The 24,461-nt window shown below is 36.0% G+C and overlaps 1 protein-coding gene across 2 annotated transcripts in view; it reads left to right on the top strand.

Annotated features, from left to right (window-relative positions):
* PHTF2 (putative homeodomain transcription factor 2) overlaps positions 1-24,461 on the top strand; it is a 53,872-nt gene that overhangs the window by 16,416 nt on the left and 12,995 nt on the right. The window contains exons 2-11 of one of the 2 annotated variants that reach the window (XM_017745977.1): positions 793-912; positions 986-1,042; positions 4,483-4,552; positions 6,709-6,867; positions 11,262-11,427; positions 12,107-12,271; positions 17,134-17,335; positions 18,437-18,595; positions 21,422-21,640; positions 23,477-23,605. In XM_017745977.1, coding sequence (XP_017601466.1) covers positions 895-912; positions 986-1,042; positions 4,483-4,552; positions 6,709-6,867; positions 11,262-11,427; positions 12,107-12,271; positions 17,134-17,335; positions 18,437-18,595; positions 21,422-21,640; positions 23,477-23,605 — 1,344 coding nt within the window. In that variant the 5' untranslated portion in view covers positions 793-894. The remainder of the gene's footprint in view (positions 1-792; positions 913-985; positions 1,043-4,482; positions 4,553-6,708; positions 6,868-11,261; positions 11,428-12,106; positions 12,272-17,133; positions 17,336-18,436; positions 18,596-21,421; positions 21,641-23,476; positions 23,606-24,461) is intronic. The other variant, XM_017745976.1, reaches the window with a different exon arrangement.

Here is a 24,461-nt window from a genome sequence, read left to right as displayed (position 1 = left end):
TTTGCTCAGATGGTGGGAGTTTTTCCTCTTGCATTTCTGTCAGGTGTCTGACTGAGTTGCTCATGTCACCTCTGCAGGCTGGAAAAGGATCTTTGAATCTGAGGAACTGCATCTGTCTCTCCCTCGCAACCTGAAAGTGATCTTACGCTTAACTGCTCTGAGTTTGTGACATGAATTGAACCTCAGATACACACGATTTTTGTGTCTAGGTAGAGCAGCTGAGATGGCAAGGGTTTAAAATTGCCATAGTAAAAGAGATTGTTATTACTGGTTATTACCTAGAAATAGGTGGAGTTCAAAGCAATCTGATGATCTTTGATAATTTCTTACAAAACTTGGATATGTTGTCTTGATTTATCAACTTGTTCTTGTCACTCTCTTACATCCTGGAGTTTAAGGTTGCTCTTCCTCTAAATATCTGACAATCAGCGAGAAAAGTGCTATTTCTTGATATTCTTTGAGTTCCCCCTGGGCTATAAGCTGGTTGATTACCAGCCTGACCATATATCTGGTTGCTGTGCACTGTTAAGAGATAAAGCTAAAGACCATGAGGCTTTAAAAGTGGGTGGAATGGAATGGGAATTATAGAGGGTTTAAAAACAAATAAATTGAGGGTATGAATTCAACTAGATGTGCATATTTCTTTTGAAGTTATATGAAAGACCGTGTCAGTGTAGCTGCCATAGTTCTGCTCTCTGTCATGTGGAGGCTGGAATCCTGACCTGGGGTGGGAGGGAACGTGGTCTTCCCAGTGCTTGGGCTTGTGAGACTCAGCTCTCCCCTCTATCACAGTTCATTTACAGATCAGCTTGATCCTGTCCAGCCAAGAAAGAATGCAGAAGATAAAAACTTCTTTGTAAACAAGTCTCCCCAAGGAAATAACCTGGTGGCTTCATGCTTCTCTTGTTGAAGGTTGGTTTGATTTTGTTTGATCGATGTCTTTTAAATCCTAATGTAGATTTTTTTTTTTCTGTATTCTTTTTAGATTGGAGCGTACGATCAACAAATATGGGAAAAATCAGTAGAGCAAAGAGAAATAAAGGTAATAATACAGCATTTAAAAAGGTTTTTTTTGTGGTCATGTATGCTGATGTAATCTACATTGTATGTGGTGGTGTTTAATAATGGTAAAGTAAAATGAGACTTCTGGAGTATAACCAAACGTAACTAGCATACTATGCTCTATTTATTTTATGTAATTATAACTCTGCAGCGTTTAGTGTGATGCATCTTTCTGTATGTCAGTACTTTTTTTTCTTTTCACTTATCTTAAGACAGGGCTTAGTTGTGTTAATACCTCTGTCTTTCACTTTTCTTTGTGATGAATTCTAATGTCAGTTATCTGAGCTCTCTTTGCTTTCAGTTAGTTACCTTATACCTGCAGTTTACTTTTCCTCCTTTATGATGCTGTCATTGTTTTGTACAGTTTATTAGACTGGTAAGTACCTCAGGCTTTGTTTCTCTGAACAAGCAGTTTAACAGCGTTCTGTGCGTTTTGGTTTAACTAACAGTACCATCAGCATCTGACACGTTGCTAAATTGCTTTGGACATAAAGGAGTCAATCCTATAGGTGCTAGTTCTATAGGCTGTATATGATGTCATACCCACAATGTTAATTTCGTTAACATTTTCTTGCAATTTACCTTTTCTTTTCCTCCAACACTGCACGGGAGTATTGTGGTATTTCTGCATGAGTTTCAAGGTGTTGCTAATACTTAACATCAGTAAAATGTACATTGCTTCAGTTTCCCCGGTGATTGGTTTTTTCACTCCCCAGTACTTGAACAAAACGTGTATGGGGACTTGCTTGCCTTCTGTGGGAACTGTTACTGGCCTGAGCTACAGAGTTTCTGTACAGAAACACACACATGAAGTGGAACCCAAGGTATTTCAGCAGCAGTGCTGAGCCTGGGGGTGCCTGGAGGGTCCTTCCCATGGCCATGAAAACCCATCACAGCTAGGAGAGGAGTTCATTAACTGCTGTGTAATAGCATGTTATTCAAATAGTTACTGCAAACAGTGCCCCGTGCTGATTTGAAATGCATCTTGTTGGCTTAGGAGTCCAATAACTAACAAATTACTGGTGGTGTCTGAGTTTGGGTTGACTGAATGAAGTGCAATTCAGGTAACACCAAGGCACATGACTAAGTTCAGGTATTACACATTAGTGCTTTAGTCTCAAAGCTCCTACAGTGCTTTGACATTATTGATATATATATAAAAAAATTATGTAGTAATTTACAAATTAACTTCACTAAAAATCTGAAAATATCTTATTTTTCAGTAGAAAGTCAGTTTCTCTTACTATGAATTTATAATTTAGTTATAACTGTAATAGAATCTATTAGGATTAATTTTAAAATGTGTGTAAAAGTTTTTACAATAATAACAACTACTTTTAAGCATTTTTATTTGAACCTTCTTTTGCTAATGCTTAGCTAAATGTGTTTGATGCTGAAGAGAAATTATATGAACTAACTGGATGGGTCTGAGCATTATGAAACACTGAATATTTTTTTAAAATAACGTTAGTCTGAAACACTGCTGTTTTCCATGTATGTTACAGAGATTTGTGATGCATTAAGAATGTGGAGAAATTGCATCTGAATAAATGGAATGCTTTTTCTGTGTGTGGCAAACAGTTCAGGAGCCAACTCAGTGTAGTCCATGGACACTGAAAGTACTGTTTCACCAGTGGAATTTTTAAAGAATGAGTCACCATTTCTTTTCCTATGAAGGCTGCATCAAGTTGTACTCTTGACTTAGTTTTTTCAGAGTTCTTTCTTTAAAATGAAAACATAATTTGAGCCACAGTGGTAAATTTTTCCTAGGATTGAGCATGTGTTTCTAGGGCATTATTTCTTCCAAAAGGCACATCTTTATTTAGACTTTCAAGAGAGATCTTGTGGCCCATAAGCACTAATACATTTGAAAATGATTATATCATTCAGAATTTTCTTTTCAAGCTTCAGTTTTCTTTATGAAATGGAGTGGCTCACTTATGCAAGATTCACAAGAATCTGTAGCTGATTCTAGAATTATGATAATTTCCAATTCTAATTATGGGCTTCTTTTCTCATTCCACATAAAATTACAGCAGTTTTAGGACTGCAGTTCTGGAAAAATCTTGCATTATAAGGTCTTTGTAGTGCTTGAGTTTAAAATACAACTGGTTTTCTGTATTTGTCATCCTCAGAGCACGTTTTGTCCTATTCGTGTTTCAGTTGTGTGTATTGATTTTGTTTTGTTTCAGGCAAGCTCATTTGCTAATAGACACATTGGGTAATGACTACATATCTAGCTTGTTGCAGTTTGATTTTTTTAATCTTAGCTTTATTTCTGCATGAAAAATAAATCCAGTTGAATTTAGATGTGAGAAATATTTTGAGCTGCATTCAATTGAACGTTTTGCTTAGTATTGTTCTTAAATAGATTAACACTACCAGATTTCACTGATCAGTCTCTCATTGATAATAATTTCATTTTTATGCTTTTATTTATACTTATGTTCATATTTAAGTAGTGTTTTTACACATGCATAAACTTTGGTAGTGATAGAAATGTACAGTTCCCCAGTGAATTTAACTGCTTTTTGAATGAAAACAGTTAACTGACTTTCATAATAATTACATTTGTATCCTAAATATTTTTTTGAATACTTTATTTTACTCTGTATGAATTGTACTCTGTGATTTTCTTACTGTCCAATGTGACCACGAGTCTAAGCTAAGGGGAGCAGAATAAACTCAGAGCTGTCTCTGAGACTTGAGCGTACAGCATCACATTTTAGCATTAAAACCAAACTTGAAAGCTTTGCCAGAGAGTTTGGTTCTTCAGTGATGGAAGATGTTGCTTGTAAAAGACAAAATAATCTTGCTTTTCTTCCTGCTGCTTTCCTGTTGTGTGGGATTTTCCCCCTCCTTTTAATTGGCTAATCTATATTCATTACAGTGAAAAAATTCAATACTTTTCTAGAATATGGATTTCTGAGATCTTGCTCATTAGTGGCTCCTGCATTGCAACATGATTTGCTATCTAGGTTTGGAATTAAGGAGTTGCAATGTAAGCATTTTGTGAAGTTGAGTTAGGACACCTAAGGAGAAAAGAGATTCAGGAATGTAATTTGTTGCAAAAGTTCTGGAAATCTAATAGACATGTATTACTAATTCTTGCAAGTGTGTGCCTACATTGTGTGCATAATGCAAAGCCATGAGTGCTCAGTGCCTGTTTGAAAAATAGCCTGGTGGGTCAGTAATTGGTTGGGTTTTATTTAGATTGTAAAGTGTGTAAAAGGCATCTATTGTGCATTGTTCGTTGGAATGTTTAATTTATAGTACTTTAAATCTATGAAGTTGACATGTTTGTCTGAATTTTCAGTAGGAGTATAGGTTAAATACAACTACTGACCACAGAGATATTTTTGTCTTTTGTAATGTCTGTCATCTACATGAAAGTATTTTGATAGTATTTGTCTACTGCAGGGTTTGAGAAACAAACCAAAGAAAACAGGACATGTGAAACCAGACCTCATAGATGTTGATCTTGTAAGAGGTAGGTCCTGAGCCAGAAAAAGCTGAATTTCTCAGTATAAAAATAACAGCCATTCTGTCTATTATAATGACAGTGTATTAGTAGGTTTAAACTAACCCCAGGTGAAACAAAACACAGCCAACCCTCTACATAACTCTTCCCTAAAGCAGGTGGATAGAAAATATTGTTAAATGATGACATCAAGATTAAATTGAAAGCTTAAGAATTTAGTTTTAATTTTGTTATATAGATTTAGATTTTGGGAAAGAAAAAAAAAAAACCTTTTGTGTTGCCATTTATCATTTTTGAGTTACTAGTTTAGAAATCTCCTACTGCCATGTGTTTAGACTTCTTTCACATCTCCTGAAGTCTAGAGGAAAGGTTATGTTGAAGTTTCTGAAGAGTAAAAAAGTGTATAGGCCTTGATTGTTTCTTGCCTGTTTTAAATAACAAAACAACAACAGAAGGCCAGATGATATAAGACTTTTCTAAAAGTCTTTATTTAGTCTTAATTTATTCTTCTCTGTATGTAATTTCCCTCATGCCTTGTAAAGGCTAGGGAAAAGATTATTTAGTGTTTTTATCCATGAGCCCAACAGCCAGCAGAGTCTCTTGCATCTGTTTCAGGAAGCCAGTAGTGCTCTCTGGGCACCCTCACAGCCAGCGCTGGCCTTCAGAGACCTGGCACCCCGGGCAGTGGCTGTTTGTGTGACCAGTCCTTTTTATCCCCTTGCCACTCAATTTCCCTGCACTTGTTCTTCCCTAAATTGCCTAAACCCCTTCTTTCTCCCACCCCTGGCTTCTTCCTGAAATGTCTGATGAGTCCTGTGCCATCTGAGCTCCTTCTCCCTGGCATCCCTTAATGAGTCCCACCCCTCAGGCAGCATCCCTTTTCCTCTGAAAGATGACTTGGAGAGCTGCTCCCAGCTGTGCATGGTGAGGGTTCACACCTGGACAGTGGGGTCGATGGCTCTTCTGGGACAGCCCTGGAAGGGGCCTGGTCATCGTGTTCATTCTGTGATTTGGATTCCCACCTGCTTTTCTGCTTCTGCTCTGGAGATGAGCCTGATGGGCTGATGGTTCCAGTGATGGATCTATGAGGAGAAGCCTGGAAGGACCCTTGAAAGTATTACTTGGGCTCCCCTCTCCAATTATCTCTTTGAACTTCTCTGTGGTTGTGCAGATAAGCTTTTGTCACATCACCTAATAATATAATTTTTTAAAAATAGGAATGTGAAAGAAAGAAACAAAATAAAATTTGAACTTACAAGAAACTGAGAAACAGTGGTAGACCTCTTCAGTGCAGTGATGTACATGAACAGCATTTAAATGATTGCATGGATGTCGACGTTGGCACTAAAGTAGTTTCAGAGCTGGCAGTGTTTTACCTGTGCAGCACAGAGCTCACTAATGCCAGTGCTGCTTGTAAGTGAGATGGGGATGGTGTAGCAGCATGCAGTAGTTACTCTTTCAGTCAATAACTTGGCATAATTTAAGTCACATCCCCATTAAGTACATTTTACAGTTTTCTTGCTGGGAATTTGCAGAAGAAAAAGAAATGGAGAGATATGGGAGAGAAAAGACATTTGAATGAGAGAGATAAAAAATGGTATAGAAGGAGAGACAAAGATAAATTATTCTTTGGGTGGCTTCCCTGCTCCTGGGCATAGTCCTCAGTTGGACAGATTCACTTCAATGCTTCCCAACCTCATTCCATTTTCCTGAATGATGTGGCTGGTGCAATTTACAGATGTTGGTATTTTAGATCCCTCTGCTGTGCTGGGAAAGGACTCTCATGCCTCCATGGGCATGTAGAATTTTCATATGACTTCTTGTTGCTTCATGTCATGTTTCTGATACCTCTGTGAATCAGAACAATTTTTAATAATTTATTTTAGAATAATTTTGATGTGGCAATGTTTTGTTATTCGAACATTCTGAAATACAGGTATTTGTAGAAGTTCCTGATAATGGAAGTCAAGAGGGCACCAACAATTTATGCCATATTTAGATTGTGGAGATAATTATTTAAAGGAGCAATTATTAAACACAATTACTTGAATAAATCTTGTACTTCCACCATTTCACTATCTTAACTACTCCGCTATTGAACAACTGAGGTTTCTATTAGCCATAATGATGGAATAAATCTAAATTTCTTTTCTGTTTTTTTAAAGGATCTGCTTTTGCTAAAGCAAAACCTGAAAGTCCTTGGACATCTTTGACCCGCAAAGGAATCGTGAGAGTTGTTTTCTTTCCATTCTTCTACAGGTGGTGGCTGCAAGTGACATCAAGGGTCATTTTTTTCTGGCTGCTTGTTCTTTACCTTCTCCAAGGTAGAGTTGGATTACAGCATGACCTTCGACTGAATGCCTTATTTTAACCATATGGAAGCTGCAGTGTGTTACTTGGTTCACTTCATGCTGTTAAGGTCTATTCCAGTATTTTCAGAAAATATTGGAATGACGTGGTCCCAAGCATATGTCTCTTGGTTAACATTTCTTTTACATATATAAAGGATGCATAATGAAAAATTTAACAATCTCCTCACAGGCTTTCTTCAGCATTTGGCACACGTTAGTTTGTCACATCTGAATATAATTTAGGTTTTCCGGACTATCTAATTTAGATCAGGGCAACTGTTAACAAACAGAAGTCAGTACACAGCTTTTGGGATATTCAGTATGGAGTTCTAGCAATCTGACTTGGTGATTCTCTTAGTTACATGTGAAGTATAAGAGGAAAATTAGAAAGGGAAGAACATAATGGGGTGAGTTGGTATCTATCAGTGTGAAAGTCACCAAAAGAATAAGTGTTTCAGAAGTCTGTACAACAGATATGGAACAGAAGGTTAATGAAAGTTGGGAACAATAAAAGTACCCTGAGAAGCTAAATGACTAATGAATTTTCCACTGAAATCCAATTAACATGCAATATTACTTTTTCAAATTCACCATCTGTCCTCTCAGTTGTGAATCATTGTATCATTTGGAAATTCTAATTAGAACAATATATGGTGTTTCAAAGAAAGGACAGTACCTCTTGTATGGTGATGTTATTAGCAGGTATGAAATTAATCTCACCATGCCAGTGCCCTAAGACATGCAGTACTGACAAATATTCATGTGGCCTTCTATCAAAAGTTCTTCTTATCCCCATTTCTGAGATAGATTCTTAATTTGTCTGTGCTATGGTAAGAGATCCCATAGTGTTAATAATTTTAATCTTGTTTATAGTAATATAGGTAGTAAAAAAGTTAAGTTGTGGTTGGTTTGTTACGATGTTCATGGGTGTCTTTTTCTGAGAAACACCATTGCAGTAATTTTTTTATGTTCCTGTTTGTAAATTTATTTTAAAAAATACACTCACACTTAATTTGTGGCACCTTCATAAGACCCTAAAAGCAGAAAAATAGTGAGACAGTGCAGATTCTGAGTGCAAGCAAGTTTTTAGGACATTAATTACAAAGCTTTCTTATAACTAACCTTTTTCCTCTCAGATTTCTTAGGGTCTCTGATTTACTAAGTTATGGCTGGAATGCATAATTTCCCTAATCCGTATTGTCTGTAATGTGACAAAGTATTTCTGTGGTTGTAAGTTAATACCAGGAAATAATTAATAGTATGCCATATTACACTATAATCTAACTATTTGAAATACTTGATAGTTAAACTGTGCAGAATTAGCTGCTGATTTTTGGTAGTTTTTGAAATAAATTAAAAGACTTAAACATGTAAGTGAAATTAAATGGACATATTTACATATTGGGGACTATTCGAAACAACCCCCCCAAGCACTTACATAGAAGCTTTGCTTTTATTTTACTCAGAAAGTTATTAATTTTGTACAGGGTTGGTAAGGCATCACCAAAATGTCAAGAATATGTGATGGAAGCTTAAAAATAAAACACCTCAAATTCCAGTGACCATGTTTCTGCCCTGAATCTGGATTTTGTAGTGAAGCTTGGACTTTCTGTCATCGTGACAGATTCTCATTGACGTTGTTGTAAAATGGTCTGACTATATTTCATTTATATGTGCTCATAATCAAATAAAACAATTTAACTAAAGGGTTTTCCATATATTTATGAATTGCATTACTTGGAATTAATGCTTTAAAATTGATTAGCTTTACCAAGGTACTTGCTAGCATTTATGTAAATCTACAGCAAAAACTTTTTCCTTGGCTGTAGATTTTAAACTCCAGGTTTTATTTGCATTGGTTTCCTTTAGTGTAAAGTGATTAGCACCATATGTGATAAGAGAACTACAGAGAGATGTTTTATGCTCAAGGTCGTGGAACAGGCCAGTGACTTAAGGTAGAAGTAAAACCTTTTTCTTCTGCTTCCTTATCTATCTAGTATATGGTAATACCTCATTTTTAATTTAAAATGTTTTTTATATTCTAATGGGAAAATAAAGTGCAAACTTACAGTGTTTATTGTGTATTTCTTAAGTATGAAGCAAGAAACTTTAATAGTGATGTAATGGTTGTTTTTTGTGGCGGTGAGATATATAAATATGTATATATGCATTTTTAAATTTGGTATTAAAAATATTTCCAAACTTTAAATGCTCTAAAAATAAATGCTTGTTGGCCTTTGAAATGTAAGGTTGCTTTCTCTGAGGCAGCTTTTTGTTCAATGTGATGTAATTTCACTTGTGTCTGTTTTACAAAATAGACTACTGTGTTTTAGAAAAGCGGAGGTCAAAATACTATAAATACATAAGGAAACAATTGAAAGTGCTGTAAGAAATCCTGTTCCAACCAATCCTACCTAGCTGTTGGTGGGAAATAAATTCTTGGATTTCCCTCCCATCTTACTTAAAAAAAGATCAGGAGATTGATAACATTTTTCTAAATCTGTGTGAAATGTTGTGGTAGGAATTGGCAATCTGCAGATTTTTGTCTTCTGGAAGATGATTTCTTCTAGACAGCTCTGCTTTGCTTAATGTTTTTTAAGTAGCGGTAGTGAATTTAAAAATTATTTTGCGTAGGCCTACTCCTGGAAATCATTTCACATGGATCTGTGGAGCTCTGTGTTCTCAGAAGTGTATGTTTATCCAAGTTGTATGGTAGGAGCTAAAATCAGCTCCTTTAGATTTTGTACCTCATGAAGCTGATTCTATGTGTGAGGAACTCAGATAAGCTCATTTAGAAAGAGATAACATTATCTTTTCCTATCTGTACCTATTCTTATTGGATTTTAGTAAGTTGGATTTCTCATTGATGCATGTCATCTTTGAGAAACATTATACAGAAAAAAAATGTAGTTCACATATAGTAATAAAGGATACTCCATGCAAAACTTTTGTGCTTTAATTTAGGAAAAAGACAGAGAAGAAATTAGAAATAGTTTTTCCACAATCAAAAATAATTCCACTGTTTTGTATGTTCATCATGTTTCTAGTACTGGTTACCTTGCTAAAGATTAGTTCATGAAAAACACATTGAACCTCTTTTTAGTGGAGAACATCACATCCAGGTATCTGCTGTGTTAGGTGTTTTTTCATTGGATTTATTTTAGATGTTTGAATGTGGCACATAGCTTTGTATGTGGCTTCATTTTTTTCAGTCAATTTCAGTAGAGAACCGGTGAAAGCTGTTGAACTTGTATTTCTTGTGCTAGAAATAGGTCTAAATTATGGGATTTTCACTTCTCAGTAGCACACAAGCAAAACCAAGTTCTCATGGGATCTGCGGATGTTAGGCAGAGAGAATTATTTCCCAGTTCTGCTTCTGAATTGTTTCTTGGAGTTTCTGTGGGTGTTTTGGGTTTTTTTTTGTTTTTCTTGATAGCTTCTCTCAGCTGAGTTACACAACACAGTCCTTCGAACCAGAGCAACAAGGAGATAGAATAAGCTGAGAGGAGAAGGGGTTGCCTCTTCTGCCTTGTGCTTGGTGGATGCGTTCAGGTTGACCTGGAGCCTGTAAAGATGTTTCTGAGTGGTTGGGCTTTGGGTACAGGAGCAAGAATAGCTGCCTGGGTGTTGGCGCTATATGAAAAGTGGTTGTAGGGTTGCAAAAGTAACAGTTAGCTGTGGAATTGGGAGCTGCCCCTTTTCCAACCACAAGTGCTAGTTGAAGGCCTGGCCACTTCAGCTGGACTACACCATAGTTTACATGGTTTGTCTTTTGATCTTTCCTCACTACTAAAAATATGCACACAAGTGTGTATAGAACCATATCCAGGGTTGTACTTACGCATGGCTGCTTGTCCTTTTTGAGCAACTTTATCTCTTGGCTAGAACATGGAGTTTAAAATGCATTCTGCTGTGTAAGGAGTTTCTAGTCTCAAGTCTCATCAAACTCACTGGATTGTGCTGTGTCAATACACATGATACAGAATTTAATTTATTTGGGCTGCTTTAAGGATGATACTTACTTTTTGGTTTTGTCTCCTACTGACATTTCACCATAGTTAAAGTGGTTTCATGACAGATACAGACTTCTAAATGTTTCCCCCCCCCCCTTATTCAGCCACCTCTTTTTGAGCAATACCTATAATATCACAAGTATGAAAGAAAAGATGGGTATTAAGAGTGTAGTCAACTGTTTAAACCTTTATTGATGCTGTTTTTCAGCAATTATAATTTAGTTCTCTCAGAATTACGTGAGTCTTAAAATGCAGGTAAAGGTCTGCATCTGACTGGTTTGTTTTTGACAAAAGCCATATAATGAGTTGGCCATTTCAGACATTAAACTCAACTTCATTTCCCTTCTTTTCCAGTTGCTGCTGTAGTGCTATTCTATACAGCCCAAAGCCCACATAATATACCTCTGACTGAAGTCATTGGGCCAGTATGGCTCATGTTGCTGCTTGGGACTGTGCACTGTCAGATTGTTTCAACACGAACTCCTAAGCCACCTCCCAGCACAGGGGGTAAAAGAAGAAGGTATAGTCTGCATTGAAGTACTTTATCATTTAGGATTGTTAGACTACTATAGAGAGTGTGCATGAAAAAAAAATGTAGGGGTTTACAGTCTGTGCTTTGCTGGAGATGAGAAATTGATGCTGTTTTTATTTGGAACTTCAAAATGGGTGCTTAATTGGTGCTCTTTAACTTTTATGCCTTGACTAATTTATGGATAATTTTATTTGAATTTTAATGCATTGAATCTGACATTTTGCCTCAAAACAGTTATTATCTGAATAGTGGTGGAGTGACAGTGTTTATACTACTGCAGATTTAGTTTTATAACTCTGGCTAATGATCAGTGGGAAGTATATGTTAAAAGAGATGCTCTTGGAAATGTAGAATTTAAGTCTTCCAAGCACTCCACTGATTGTGGTTTGCCACAGTGAATTGTCCCTTTAAAATGGGAAACACTGCAGTAGTGAATTCTGTAGGTCTAAGCCTCTGATAATGAAATGCATTTTGTGTTTAAGTATTATAATAATGAATGTCATGCTTTTTTTTATTAAATGGAGTTTATTAAATTGATACGACAAAGCTTTAGCAAAATACTTTGAAATCTTGCTTGTTTTTGCATGCTTAAACTGCTGAACACATTATAGAACTAGCAGATTGCACTTACAAAGCTACCTTCCCATTTTAATCTTTTCTGATGAAGGAAATTAAGGAAAGCAGCACATTTGGAAGTACATAGGGAAGGAGATGGCTCTAGTACCACAGATAACACACAGGAGGGAACAGTGCAGAGCTACGGTACAAGCACCTCTTGCAGTATTGGCGCTGTCTTCAGAGATATCTGGCATGCTGCTTTCTTTTTATCAGGGTTTGTATTTATTCAAGGCTATGTATGTGTTAGAGATGCACTATCCCTTTTCTAATTAAGTAAATATTGATGTAATAATTAAACTTCTGTTGATCTAGTTTTTGCTCTTAGTAGCAAACTCATGAGTATTTGAAAGTGGACTAATGTGTTGTGTTGCAGCGGGGAGGAACCCCAACAGTGTTGTTTCTTGACTTTTGCAAATGCTGATACAATCATTTTGAAAAAATATTGAAAAAGATTGAAAAAATATTATTGTAGAATAATTTGGGTTAGAAAGGACCATTGCCCCTTATCCTGGCACTACATGCTCTTGTAAAAAGTCCCTCTTCAGCTCTGGAAGGTGCTCAGTGGGTTTCCCTGGAGCCTTTTCTCCAGGCTGAATAACCCCAGCTCTCTCAGCTGTCTTCACAAGAGATATGCTCCAGCCCTCTGATCATCTTGTCCCTCCTCTGGACTTGTTCTAACAGTCTCATGTTGGGGGCCCCATGGAGCATGGTGCTCCAAGTGGCATCTCACTAGAGAAGGGTACAGAATTAACTTTTAATTAAATTGTATTTTGTTGTAGGAGTACACTATGTAAGCTATCAGGAAAAAAACCAACTTCATTTCTCAGTTTTAATCCAAAGAGAAAAATTCAACTCTTTATTTCACTTTATTACGCTACCTTCTTATTACTCCAAGAGAATGCTTATTGAACTCTGTCACTGTGATCAAGTCACACGCTTTTTCCGAAGGAAAAGGCTTCAAGATTCAAGTAAACACAGCATTTAGTTTATAAAAACCACCGAAGATACATTTTTGTAAAGGTTGGAAGAAACATCTAAACCTGTTACATTCAAGATCTGGTTTGGAAATGATCAATCTGCTGATTGGGCTATTAAAAAAAGTTTTTATAAACCCCATTCTACAGCTGTGTGTGCAAGATATGCTATGCATCAGCATTCATTAATAAGTGAAAATATATTCATAAAGTATAAATTAAATTGAGAAAAGGGATAATGCAAATTACTGATGTTTTGTTGTGCATGCTGCATTGTAAATACAGCAACACCAACATGTCTGTCATACCTGTGATTCGTGCTCTTAACCACTGGTAAAACTTACGTTATATTCTGGGATTATCTACTTGAAACCTTGGACAACTTTTAAAAAATGTTTAAAAATATTGTAAGAGGAGGGTTCATTTGACTTTTTCTTGTGTGGGTTAAGCTCTTGTTGATAAACTGTGGGTCATAGTGACAGGCACCAGGGCTGTTCTTTGGTCTGCAGGCATTACTGTCTGCTATGTTTCAAGTGTAATCTTGTAAATTTTTGAATGTTTTGTTTTCCCTTCATTGAAGATACTGATCTGTGAGAAGAGTGTTGGAAGGTTGATTTTTTTTTTTTTTTTTCTCCTTTCTTGCTGTTGGGCTCAGAACATTTTCTGTTGAAAAGGGCTATGTGGAACTTATCCTAAAGATTTGTTTAAACCATTTAATGAGAGGTAGTCTGTGTGTATATATATAGATGTTAAGCCTTCATGATGACTGCTTAGTATATGCAGTATCTTCAAAGGAAAAACAGCACAGAGTGGCTGAGACGCTGTAAACAGCCCTTAGTCCTTTGTTATCCTTCAGTTGCAGGGGCACAGTTGCTTGTAGGTCTAGAGCCATACAAACTTCTCCAGATGAAAAATAACCTTTTTTTTTTCCCCAGAGAACAAACAGTTCCGTTTCTTCATGTAAATTTTTTCATGGTAATGCAAACAGTTTTGTCAGCACAATGGGAGTGGGGCTGGGAATGAGGAAGCAAGAGCCCAGTGTGGAGTACATTGACTACTTGGATGATGTTGCCTAAAGAAAATCTTACGAAATCTCAGTGCAAGGAAGCTTCACAGCTACACCTCTTGTATTTCTTAAGACATAGTTGGAAGCTCTTTAGATAAGCACATTAGAATGTCTTATATAGAATGTCACATGCATGTTTATTTTCAGCAGTTTTTCACTTACATTAAGCTTTGACATACTGTTTCCTGGAACTTTAAGTGTAGGTAATAAATGCATGATTTCAAATTAACCTCAGAAATTAGGTTCTTTGTGTTAGGGCAGGACCCTGTATACCTAGACCATTTTCCTATGCTCAGATCATTGGTAATCTGGAACTGTGTATTCAGTAAATATCCTTTCGAGTGGCAGAACTCAGTCTGACTTGTAAATTATAATTCTAAACTTTAAGTCAGCACAGGGGCAATTTAGAAAATACTACTGGTAAGTTTTACTGGAAAAGAGGGCAGTATCCAAAAAGGTGATTTGTTCAGAATGTAGTACTGATTCGGGACTTCGCTCCGTGCTTTGGGACTGTGCTCCTTACTCCAGTGGAAATCTTGTAACTTCTTTAAATGTTTTGCAGTGGGAACAGAGAGGAGAGCTTTTGTGATCAACCCCAATGAAAATACACTGAAAGAATACTTGGGAGTGAAAATCCACAGTCTTCCAGAAACTTTATTTAACTTTTCCTTAGTATTTTCTCTGGCTAATGCATGAATAAGACTGAAAGTCATTCTTGATTTAGCTTTTGCACATATTCAAGCCTTTTAAGACATTATATTTACTCCTGGTGTTGTTTGTCTTGCTCTAAATACGTTTAGTTATAGCATAAAATTGTAAAAGTTGATTACGGATGTATGTGTATATATAGTAATTCTAGAAAACCATACATTTTTGTCAGCTGGGGATATATTGTTTGTGTTTGTTACTGTGGGTTTTTTTGTTTTGTTTTGTTTTTTTTTAAACATGTGCACAAAAGCATAAGTTTAAGCCCAAATTTACGTTTTTCTGGCTTGAGGCTTACAGTTAAACTTAGGGAGTCTTATAGAAAGGTAACTTTGGTTTCTTTGTTAGAAGCAAGTAAAGACTTCAGTCAAGCTCTCTGATATTCAGAATGAGCCTTAGTTGATACTAGACAGGTAGCTTTGGTCTTGTGATTTTAGCACTGAAACATTGCTTGAGTAGTGAAATCCCATCTGCAAAAGTTGTGCATATATGCATATGTTCTTTCATTTTCTTATCTGTCCCTGTTCACCTGTTTGAAGCTATTTCTTCCTCCTACCTTTGAAGTTTCGTACAAAATGTATGAAAACTTCTCAATTCAAACTTGGAATTGTTGTCTTGTTAATCTGCTCATACGGTTTAGTAACCTGTGGAGGAAGTGGCTCTGATTGGATGTGTGTGTGATGAGAACTGCATTTACTTCTGCACTGTTAGAAAGAAATTTTTAAAAAATGCTGGAAGAATATTTAATGAATTACATATTAGCCTATCGGGATTCCTCCTTATTGCAGATAATTTAATATTAGTGCTACTTCCTCAGTACTCACAACTGACCGTACTGAAACTATTTTGCAATGAGTTGCCACTGAAAGGCAGCTCTTTTGCTTTAAAAGAAATATCGATGTTAATTTTTTTCCTAGTTAGGGTGACAAAATAAGATTAAAGATGGAAAGGAGGATGAAACACCTTAGTAACATTGTCTCTTCTCTTGATTATTTTGTCTTCATTCCTTTATTCCATTATTCTATTTTGTCTGCATGCTATTATTTTGTGAGCTGAATGGATCCTTTTTGGATTTTTTTTTTCCTATTCTGTCCAGCTGTCCCTAGCCGTTTTTTGTGTTCAGGATTGTCCTTTACATGTGGGATACCTTATCTTGGAAAGAATGTGAGGCAACACTCCAAATTCTCCCAGTTTGTTTTATGTACATATTAAAGAGGAATTTAATCTTCTGCTGTGTAATCAAAGCCCTCACAGAATGCCTCAGTCCTTAAAGAGGAATGCAGTGCATATTCCCTCACAGGAGCACAGGATCAATTGAACAGATTCTTGATAGTTCTCTGACCTATGCCCTGTGTTCTACTTGTAATAAAAATAAAAAATTTCAGAAAACCTTATTTATAACACTCTCCTCTTGTTCTCTCCCCCTGTTATTCCCCGCCAAGTGTTCTGAGAATCTAAAAACCAAAATAATTTACTTTGACAATACAGAATCGTAAGATAAGACTAAAAGTCCCTGTCAGTAAGGTAGCAAGTTGCTATTCCTCTTCGTTCCTTCATCCACTGCTCATCCTAGTTTGGGAGTGTAATCATCCAAATGTTTGCTTTGAGAGAGTCTTCTTGCATTAGGTAGTCTTGCTGGTACATCAGTTGTCTAGGAAAGGGCCCTGATTCTAGAGGATGTAATGGGAAACTATTCACCAGTCTTAAGATATTGTCCTATTAAAAACAGCTTAATTGGTGTGTTAGTAAGAGATATTGAAAAACATTGCCAGGATGTTAATGGACCATACAAAAAAGAGTAGATCCCCTTCTGTTTAGTGGGGTTGTCAATAAGCAGAGTATATTCAAAACAACACCAAATATCAGTGTATGGAGTACTAAACAGCATGTTTGTTTGCAGCTTCAGGAAATTGCATGCTTGCTTTGAATTAATAATTATTAAAGCAACTTCTAGCATACCTTTTTTATTTGTTAAGATAGAATAGAGGGGTTTCTCATTCACTTTTGAGGCTTGTGGTTCTTCTATTGCCAAAGTTGCTGTGACGTTTTAGTTTTAAAACAGGTTTCCTTTTCTCTTCTTTAAGTAGCTAGTGATATAAATTTCTTTCACACACTGACAGTTTATTTTGTAACAATTTTAGGAGAGGATAATGGGTATTATTTAGAAGACTAAATAGTTACAAATATGGCATCAAAATCAAATGTTATTATTGTTAGTTTGTGGACATCTTAGTAAAGCTAAAACATGGGTTGAGAGCAATAAGCAGGATTTAGACTGGGAAATAATCCAGAGAATAATTAATTTAATACATATATTTGTTTTAAATATAGATCTAAGAAAGCAAAAAACTCAATAGATAAATCCACTGAAACTGATAATGGCTACGTGTCTCTTGATGGGAAAAAACCAGGCAAAGGCAGTGAAGAATGTGTGCAGGGCCATGAACGTCGGTGTGAAGTGATTAGGCCAGAAGAGACAGGGTGGAGCCCTTCCACAGTGAGAGATGCCTTGAGCAATCACAGTCACCACAAAGTAAGTGTGTTTGTTGCTTTTTATGATGCTTTTGATGCATTTTTATCTACTTTATTCTTAAAAATATTTTAAAAATGGAATTAGGCTTAGGGTCCTGTGGCCAAAAATTACAGTGAGTTGTCTTATTTCATCATATTCCTGGCCTTTCCTTTTTGTTGTAGGAGGAACATTAATGGTGTTTAAACGTTCTTTGGTATTCTGTATTTCAGTGCACAAGTTTGTGTGCTGTGCTTTATCTGTGGGTATTTCCTGACCAGGTAAACATTCTGTACCTTCTCTGATAGTCTGGGCATCTCTGGTCTGTCTCTGTGCTAAAATGGAACAAAGTTTGGATTACTGACAGTGAGTAATTTTAAGGTGATTCTGAGCATTTGCCTGTGAATCATTTTCCTTTTCCTTTTTTTTTTTTTTGATTGATCTGTGTGAAAGATGAGGAAAGCAGGATTTCCCTCCAAGTGAAATAGACAGGACTCTCTACAGTGAGGAGTAGGAATGAGAGGGAATAATAGAATCCTTACAGAATCATAGGAAGTGAGCATGGAAGAAAGAAGAAATTTTAATTTGTCTGAGTCTTATTATCTCCTGGATATCCTGTATTCAAACTAACTCACATAAATGACCTCAGTATTCAACATGCAATCGCTAAGAACTTTATTCTTGTAAGAAGTGGTAAATGTTAACTTTGTTATACTGTTATATATGGCAATGTTATACTGTTGCTTTTGATTGGTTGTTGGTTTGGGTTTTTTTGTTTGGTTTGTTCTTTTTTTCATATGGATACATTTTCTCTAAGCCTATTTTGGCATGTTCAGTTTACAAAAAATCACATTTAAAATAAGAATGTCATAATCTTGAGGCTAATGTGAACTAGGCCCTCCTTTGAAAAAGTGTTTATTTTGATGTTACAATTTCTATTCCATAATTTCTGCACTGCCAATTACTTTTGAGTCTTGAAAATGCATTAATGTCTGGTTTAGCTGAGCATAGATACCAGAGTTGTAGAAAGAAATTTGATTTATTACTGATGATTTGATTAGTCATTTGAGTAAGACTTAGTAAATATGACTCTGTGTCTTACTAATGCTGTATTTCTTGCACTAGGATACTCACAGGGCTGTGACAAATTTATCAGATGAAGTTTCTAGTGAGGAAGGGCCTGAAACTGGCTATTCTTTACGTCGCAATGTAGAACGCACTTCTAGTGATTGTACACTTCGAAACAGGAAATCTCACCATTATAAGAAACACTACCCTCTGGAGGTATGTTCATTTCTATTGCTTCTTGCCTATAAATCCTTGGAACCTCTTGACTTCTTATTGAGTAGGTATATTGAGCAAGCAGCTTGCATATACTTGGTTGCTGGCTGGAGATAGACTATGACATTTCCTCAGACTTTTTTTTTCCTATATTGGATTTTAGGAGTCTGTAAATTGGAAGTCATGCTAGTGAGGAACAGAGTTGTTTTGGTTTTTTTGTTTTGTTTGTTTGTTTTTTGCTTTTGTTTAATGACAGTGCTTTGAAATTAAGAGGTTGTAATCTAGTTTCTTTGAGTGTCATCCTGTTTTTCAGTATGTTACAAGGAGCCTAAATATGTTCTGTAGATCTTGCATCAGGTTATGGTAACTCTGTTGCTGTCTCGTGACAACAGTAATTTCCTCTGGAAATTTGCTTTGTTACAGAAACAGTAGTAATTGGCAATATGCAAATTTTCAACATGGTACTGTTCCTGTTTCTCTCCATTTAGTATTTTGGATTCACTTGCTTTTTTGTGGAGAAGTCTGATTGACTCTGAGTTATAATTTCCTCATGTTTGTTGAAACAGTAATATAAAATCTTGTCATGAAATCTTAACAAAATTGTTAATGCGTAAAAATACTGAAATTTTAAGAGACTTGATGACATTACATCTTATAATAGGGGATTTCACAGATTTCATATTAGCAGAATCCTTAATTGTAAGGACTCGGGCATTGAAAGAGAATGGGATATTTTATTGTAGTTTTGTTTATTTATTTATTATTTTTTAAAATTATGCTATTTTGCTAATGGTATGCAACTTCACAGATGTGGAACACTTTTTAAAGGCTGTATTGCTGTTTTGTCACTAAGGCTGAGCAAAGAGAGTAAAGAATAAAATCAGCACTGACAAAAGTCCACTGACAGATGGGTTTGATAGGCAGAGTCCCATGAGTAAACTCTCTACTTGATATAAGAAAAGTCTCTTGGAAGTGTTCAGATATTGCTTGCTCTGATCACAGCTGCAAAGCCTTGAAGGTGATGCTTTACATAAAGAACATTATTAGATAAGCTATTCTTATTTCTCATAGACTTTGGTTAAGAAGATCCAGAGTGTTAATTGATTTAAGTGTTTAATGCCTTTTGCATGTGTGGTTTGTGATAATGGCACTGTTTGTTTCATGTTACAGAAGATGTCCCTTCACTGTGTGCTTGTGCAGCCGTAGTGCTTCACAAGAGGAAGCAGAAAGATGCTATTACAGTTGATTTTTTTTTTTTTTTTTTCAGCTTAAATATATTTTCTCTTGCATAAAGTGCTTCAAAGCTAGGGAAGACTTTGTAGATACCTTCAGAAATTAGAGACAAAATGTAATCCATGTTTAGCTATGGCAGTACTGTTTTACATTTATTCCTCGTTCACTGATCTGACTGATGCAATGAAAGAGGAAGCTTTTCTTTCTTGCTACCAATTTGCCTCCCCCACACCATTACAAAGGAAATGAAACAATAGTTTTCGAATCAGTGAAAGCTTTCTTTGTATTTTAAAAAAATAAATTAGTGAAGTCAATGGATATACTCTCAAATTCTGTCCTACGTTTTCTTTTATCTTTGTGTTTACGTGTCTACTTAACTGTTGTTTGAGCAAGCTTTTTTAAATGTTCTTACTTTATTAACTTCAGGCCTCAGTGGTACCCAGAAGTGACTGCCTTCTATAAATATCTTCTTTTTTGCATTTTAAGAAAAAAATACTTCAGACTCTTTCTGCATTGGTGTTATCCCTCACTTTGTAAAAGATGGAGAAAGTTCAGATCAAATTTTTTCTGAACATTTCTTTACAAAATGGTTTACATAAAATACATTAAGCGTGGTTTTCAGAAAGAACAAAGAACATTTCTTCAGGTAGTAATGCACTATGAATCATATTAAGTTAGTATGTCTGCTGAAACATTGCTTAGGTTTTTGTTTCAGTGTAAAACATTGTGTGTGTGTTCTCAAGAGAAATTAGTAGAAAGAAATAAACTTTGTGTTAAGAGGGAATGGAAATTGCCAGAGGATGGCAATGAGTAGGTGGTACTGCTTTTAGTATTACACCCCGTCTTGCTGGAAGTGGATTCTGTTTATTCTAGAAAGTAGTTTAAACTGTGCATTGTTGTTCTGAAGACAACAGTAGATTGTTTCATGTGTATGTATTGGGAGATTTGAATGTCCCAAACTCAAGATTTTTCTTTCTTTATCTACGATCTAGGTAAAATTTGAGTTTACAAAGGCATACTTGTTTGTCAACTGCAGTTTGTTTAAAATAATTAAAATTTTATGTATAACTCTGCAGATTACACATGGCATTACCTGGCATTAGCTATGTGTACCCTTGCTTATTTTTCCCCTCTATACCTGATGCATTACTGTCTTCAAACAAGCTCACTCCATCTTTGAGAAGGTCTGTTAGTAGTAACAATGTGGTTTTAGGGACTCTGAGCGTCAGTTCCTCAGAAGTTTGAGCTATAGCTGGAGCTTGTGGCTTGATAATTGCTGTCAAATTCTAAACTACTGAGCTCCAAAAAATCTGTGAAGTACTTATTTCCTTTTAATAATGAATATGATTTGATTCTTCCTTATGTGACCCCCTCCCCAAAAAAGCAGGGGCCATGGACTGTTGCTTTTTTGGTACAGTATCTTAAAATGTGCAACTTCTTAGACACAATAAGCATCCAAATCTTTCCAATGAGAAAGATAATGGATTAGAACCTAAAAATCCAGATAGACACAGGTTCACTGATTTGAACTTCTCTGCCAGGAAATGATGTGGAATAAAACAGCTACATTAATTCCAGTGGATATTTGGGTTTCAGGATACACCTAAATCAGGTACTAGCTGCAGTTCTCGGTGCTCAAGCTCCAGACAAGACTCTGAGAGTGCAAGGCCAGAGTCAGAAACAGAAGATGTGCTGTGGGAGGACCTCTTACACTGTGCTGAGTGCCACTCGTCCTGTACCAGTGAGACAGATGTGGAAAGCCCTCAAGTGAATCCGTGTGTGAAGAAAGAGTACAGAGATGACCCGTTTCATCAGGTTGGTGTCCACCAATTTTGGTCTTTTACTCTACACATAAACTCAGTGTTGCCTGTTTTATCATATGTCACAGAAGGCCTGGGACAAAGACCTATATTAAATGGAAGTATCAAAGCCAAAGTGATTTGATAGAATTAAAAGAAGGAAAACTTGATTTCTGCTACTCAGTCATTAATTTGTCAAATGAAGAGAGTATGACAATATATCAAAATAGCCTGTAGACTATTTGAGTGTTTGAATCTTAATTCTAGTTTAGGGAAAGTACTGATTACGTTTCCTCTTTGATAAGTGGTTCTGTTTAGTTGTTTATTTTTCTGGGGGTTTGTTTGTTTGTTTTGTTTAATTTTTTGTTGTTTGGGTTTTGGTGGGTTCCCCCCGTTTTTTTTTCTCTAGTGGCATTGCTTTTTATAAGCACATATCAGACAGCTTTCTGTTTGCTTATTTTAAAAGGTATATATAGGAAAAGCAAACAGAAGGATAACACATGCTTCATGTATATGTGTATGATATCATGTGTGTATTATACATGTCTAAATTCTATTCAGTTAAAATTTTTTTTAACCTTAAAGTTAATAATAGCAATTTGAATTTCATGCAGCCTTTTTTATATTTTTAGTTCTTCCTGCTTGCATTCCATTAAACACTAAGCCTTGGAGTAGTGAGTTGAATTGCAGTGTATTTATTGAGTAGATGAGTTGAGAATTTTTCTATTTGATTGCAGATTGTAAGTTTTTGAGTTTCAGCTCCTGGTGCTGATACTCCCTCTAGAGGGAGAGCTTGGAAAACCGTGGTTAAGAAAAACCTGCAACAAATATTTATGATGTTCTAATAATATAAATCATTTTTTCTTCATTCATTTGAAATAAGGGATATAATTGAGTACTGAAGAGATTAAAAAGATTTCAGATCAATACTTACAAAGCAAGTGATAAAATGAAAATAAAGCTTTACTTTTGATCAATGATAATTAAAATCTAAAAATAATAGCATGCTGTTGCCCCTGCCAGCACCACCACTTCCAGCAGTGTGATGCACATAGTGCCAGGTGACTAAACTTGAAAGCAGTTTTAATCTCCTGAGTGGGAGAGGAGGAGGGAGACAGAACTGAGGAAAGTCAAGAAATGGCCACAGCGTAACTTGTCCCCTTAACATTTTCCCATATCCATTAGTTCTCACTTGGCTTTGGTTTGAGAAGAAGGTCCCTGAGCTCTAAGTGCAATCAGTAGATGAGTGTGGGATTGCTTGGCTCTAGGAGCTGCCTGTACTGATTAGACACCTATTGCTCTCTGAGTCTGGCCAGATACAGTGTGCACAGGGGGTCTTTATCCATAACAAGGATTGGGAAGTATACAAATATCAAGAGTGCATTAAACAATTGTTTCCCTTAGGCTTAACCTGAGAAGAGTGCTTTTCAGAGTGTTAGAGGGAAATAAATAATAATAAAAAAATTCATTAAATGTGTCAGAATTATAAAATTACTTATAAATGGAACTTTGTTTTCATATTTCTTTCTCCTTTGATATGTTTGAGTGAAAAAGAAGCCAATAAATCCTTAGTCACATTAACTAATCCCTATTACAAAATGGAGTATGGAGAAGGAGAGATCTCTGTTCTCACAACTATTTCTTGGAAAAGAAGGGGGATGATTTTGAGGAATGAGGTTAACATATAGTAGAAGTAAATGCTATATAGCAATATAGCATTTTATAGCAATATTTGTGTCAGTCTAAAGTGTTTTGGTTTGGGCATTTTTTTGTTGTTAGTATATTGCTGACAAAGGCATACTGACATGAAAAAAGATTAATTCTGATGGAAGATACTCCTTGTCTTTCCCAGAGTCATTTGCCTTGGATCCACAGTTTGAATCCAGGATTAGAAAAAATAAGTGCAATTGTATGGGAGGGTAATGACTGCAAGAAAGCAGATATGTCTGTGCTTGAAATCAGTGGTATGATAATGAACAGAGTGAGTATTTGTTTTGCTTTATGCAAATACTGTATTTAGAATTGTAAGCACTACCACTATCACTACCAAGCTTGGTTTATGGTTGGGGGGTGTGGTTGGTTGGTTGTGGGTTTTTTAAGTTGTGTGTTTTGTTGTTTGTGTTATTAAGTATCTGTTATTCACATTATTGTTATATGGCTTACATCACACTGATTTACTTGTTAATACCAGATTAAAGAGCTACCAAATCTTCAGTGTCTGGACAAAAAAAGGTGTTTGCATTGTTAGGTGCTTGCACACATAGCTAGCCTCAGTTTTATTGATACATGCTGTGAATATTCGTGTTTATTGCCTTGATTTCGATGAACAAGTAATTTATTGAGTTATGAATAAAGATCTGCGTATCTGGATGCTAAAGTTAGGATTGGAAAAGAAAGCTTTCCTCTTTAGGAAACAAACCTCTAAGAGGATGAGTGGGATGTTCTCACTAGTCCTCCCTCCTTTCTCCTAGTACTCCTCTTCAGGAAACAGTTGGAAATGCATTTAGTTGATATTGTGCTCTTTTTCAATATAGACAACATGGGTATTTTGTAGAGTTGGTCACAAAATCCAAGCACAGCTGAAGAAAACTCTCACTAGTTCTGACAAGTTGATACTTACTCTCTCCAACTTGTTAAAAAGCAATGTATTCACAAACCTAGTTCTGATCTCTGCTTGACTCAGAGACTTTACAGGTGTGGCTGCCATGCACAGCAGAGATAAACTCACCAAGCCATAGCCAGCACAACAGAGCTCCAGTCTTGTCTGCACTGTAAACACTTTGATTCCACTAAAAAGGGTACAGCCTTAACCAGAAATAGGAGCAAGGTAAAGTGTC

The sequence above is a fragment of the Corvus brachyrhynchos genome, unplaced genomic scaffold (genome assembly GCF_000691975.1).
Source record: "Corvus brachyrhynchos isolate BGI_N302 unplaced genomic scaffold, ASM69197v1 scaffold239, whole genome shotgun sequence".
In the NCBI taxonomy this organism is placed as follows: Eukaryota; Metazoa; Chordata; class Aves; order Passeriformes; family Corvidae; genus Corvus; species Corvus brachyrhynchos.
Note: the sequence above shows the minus strand (reverse complement) of the source record. Positions and strands in the feature narration are given on the sequence as shown.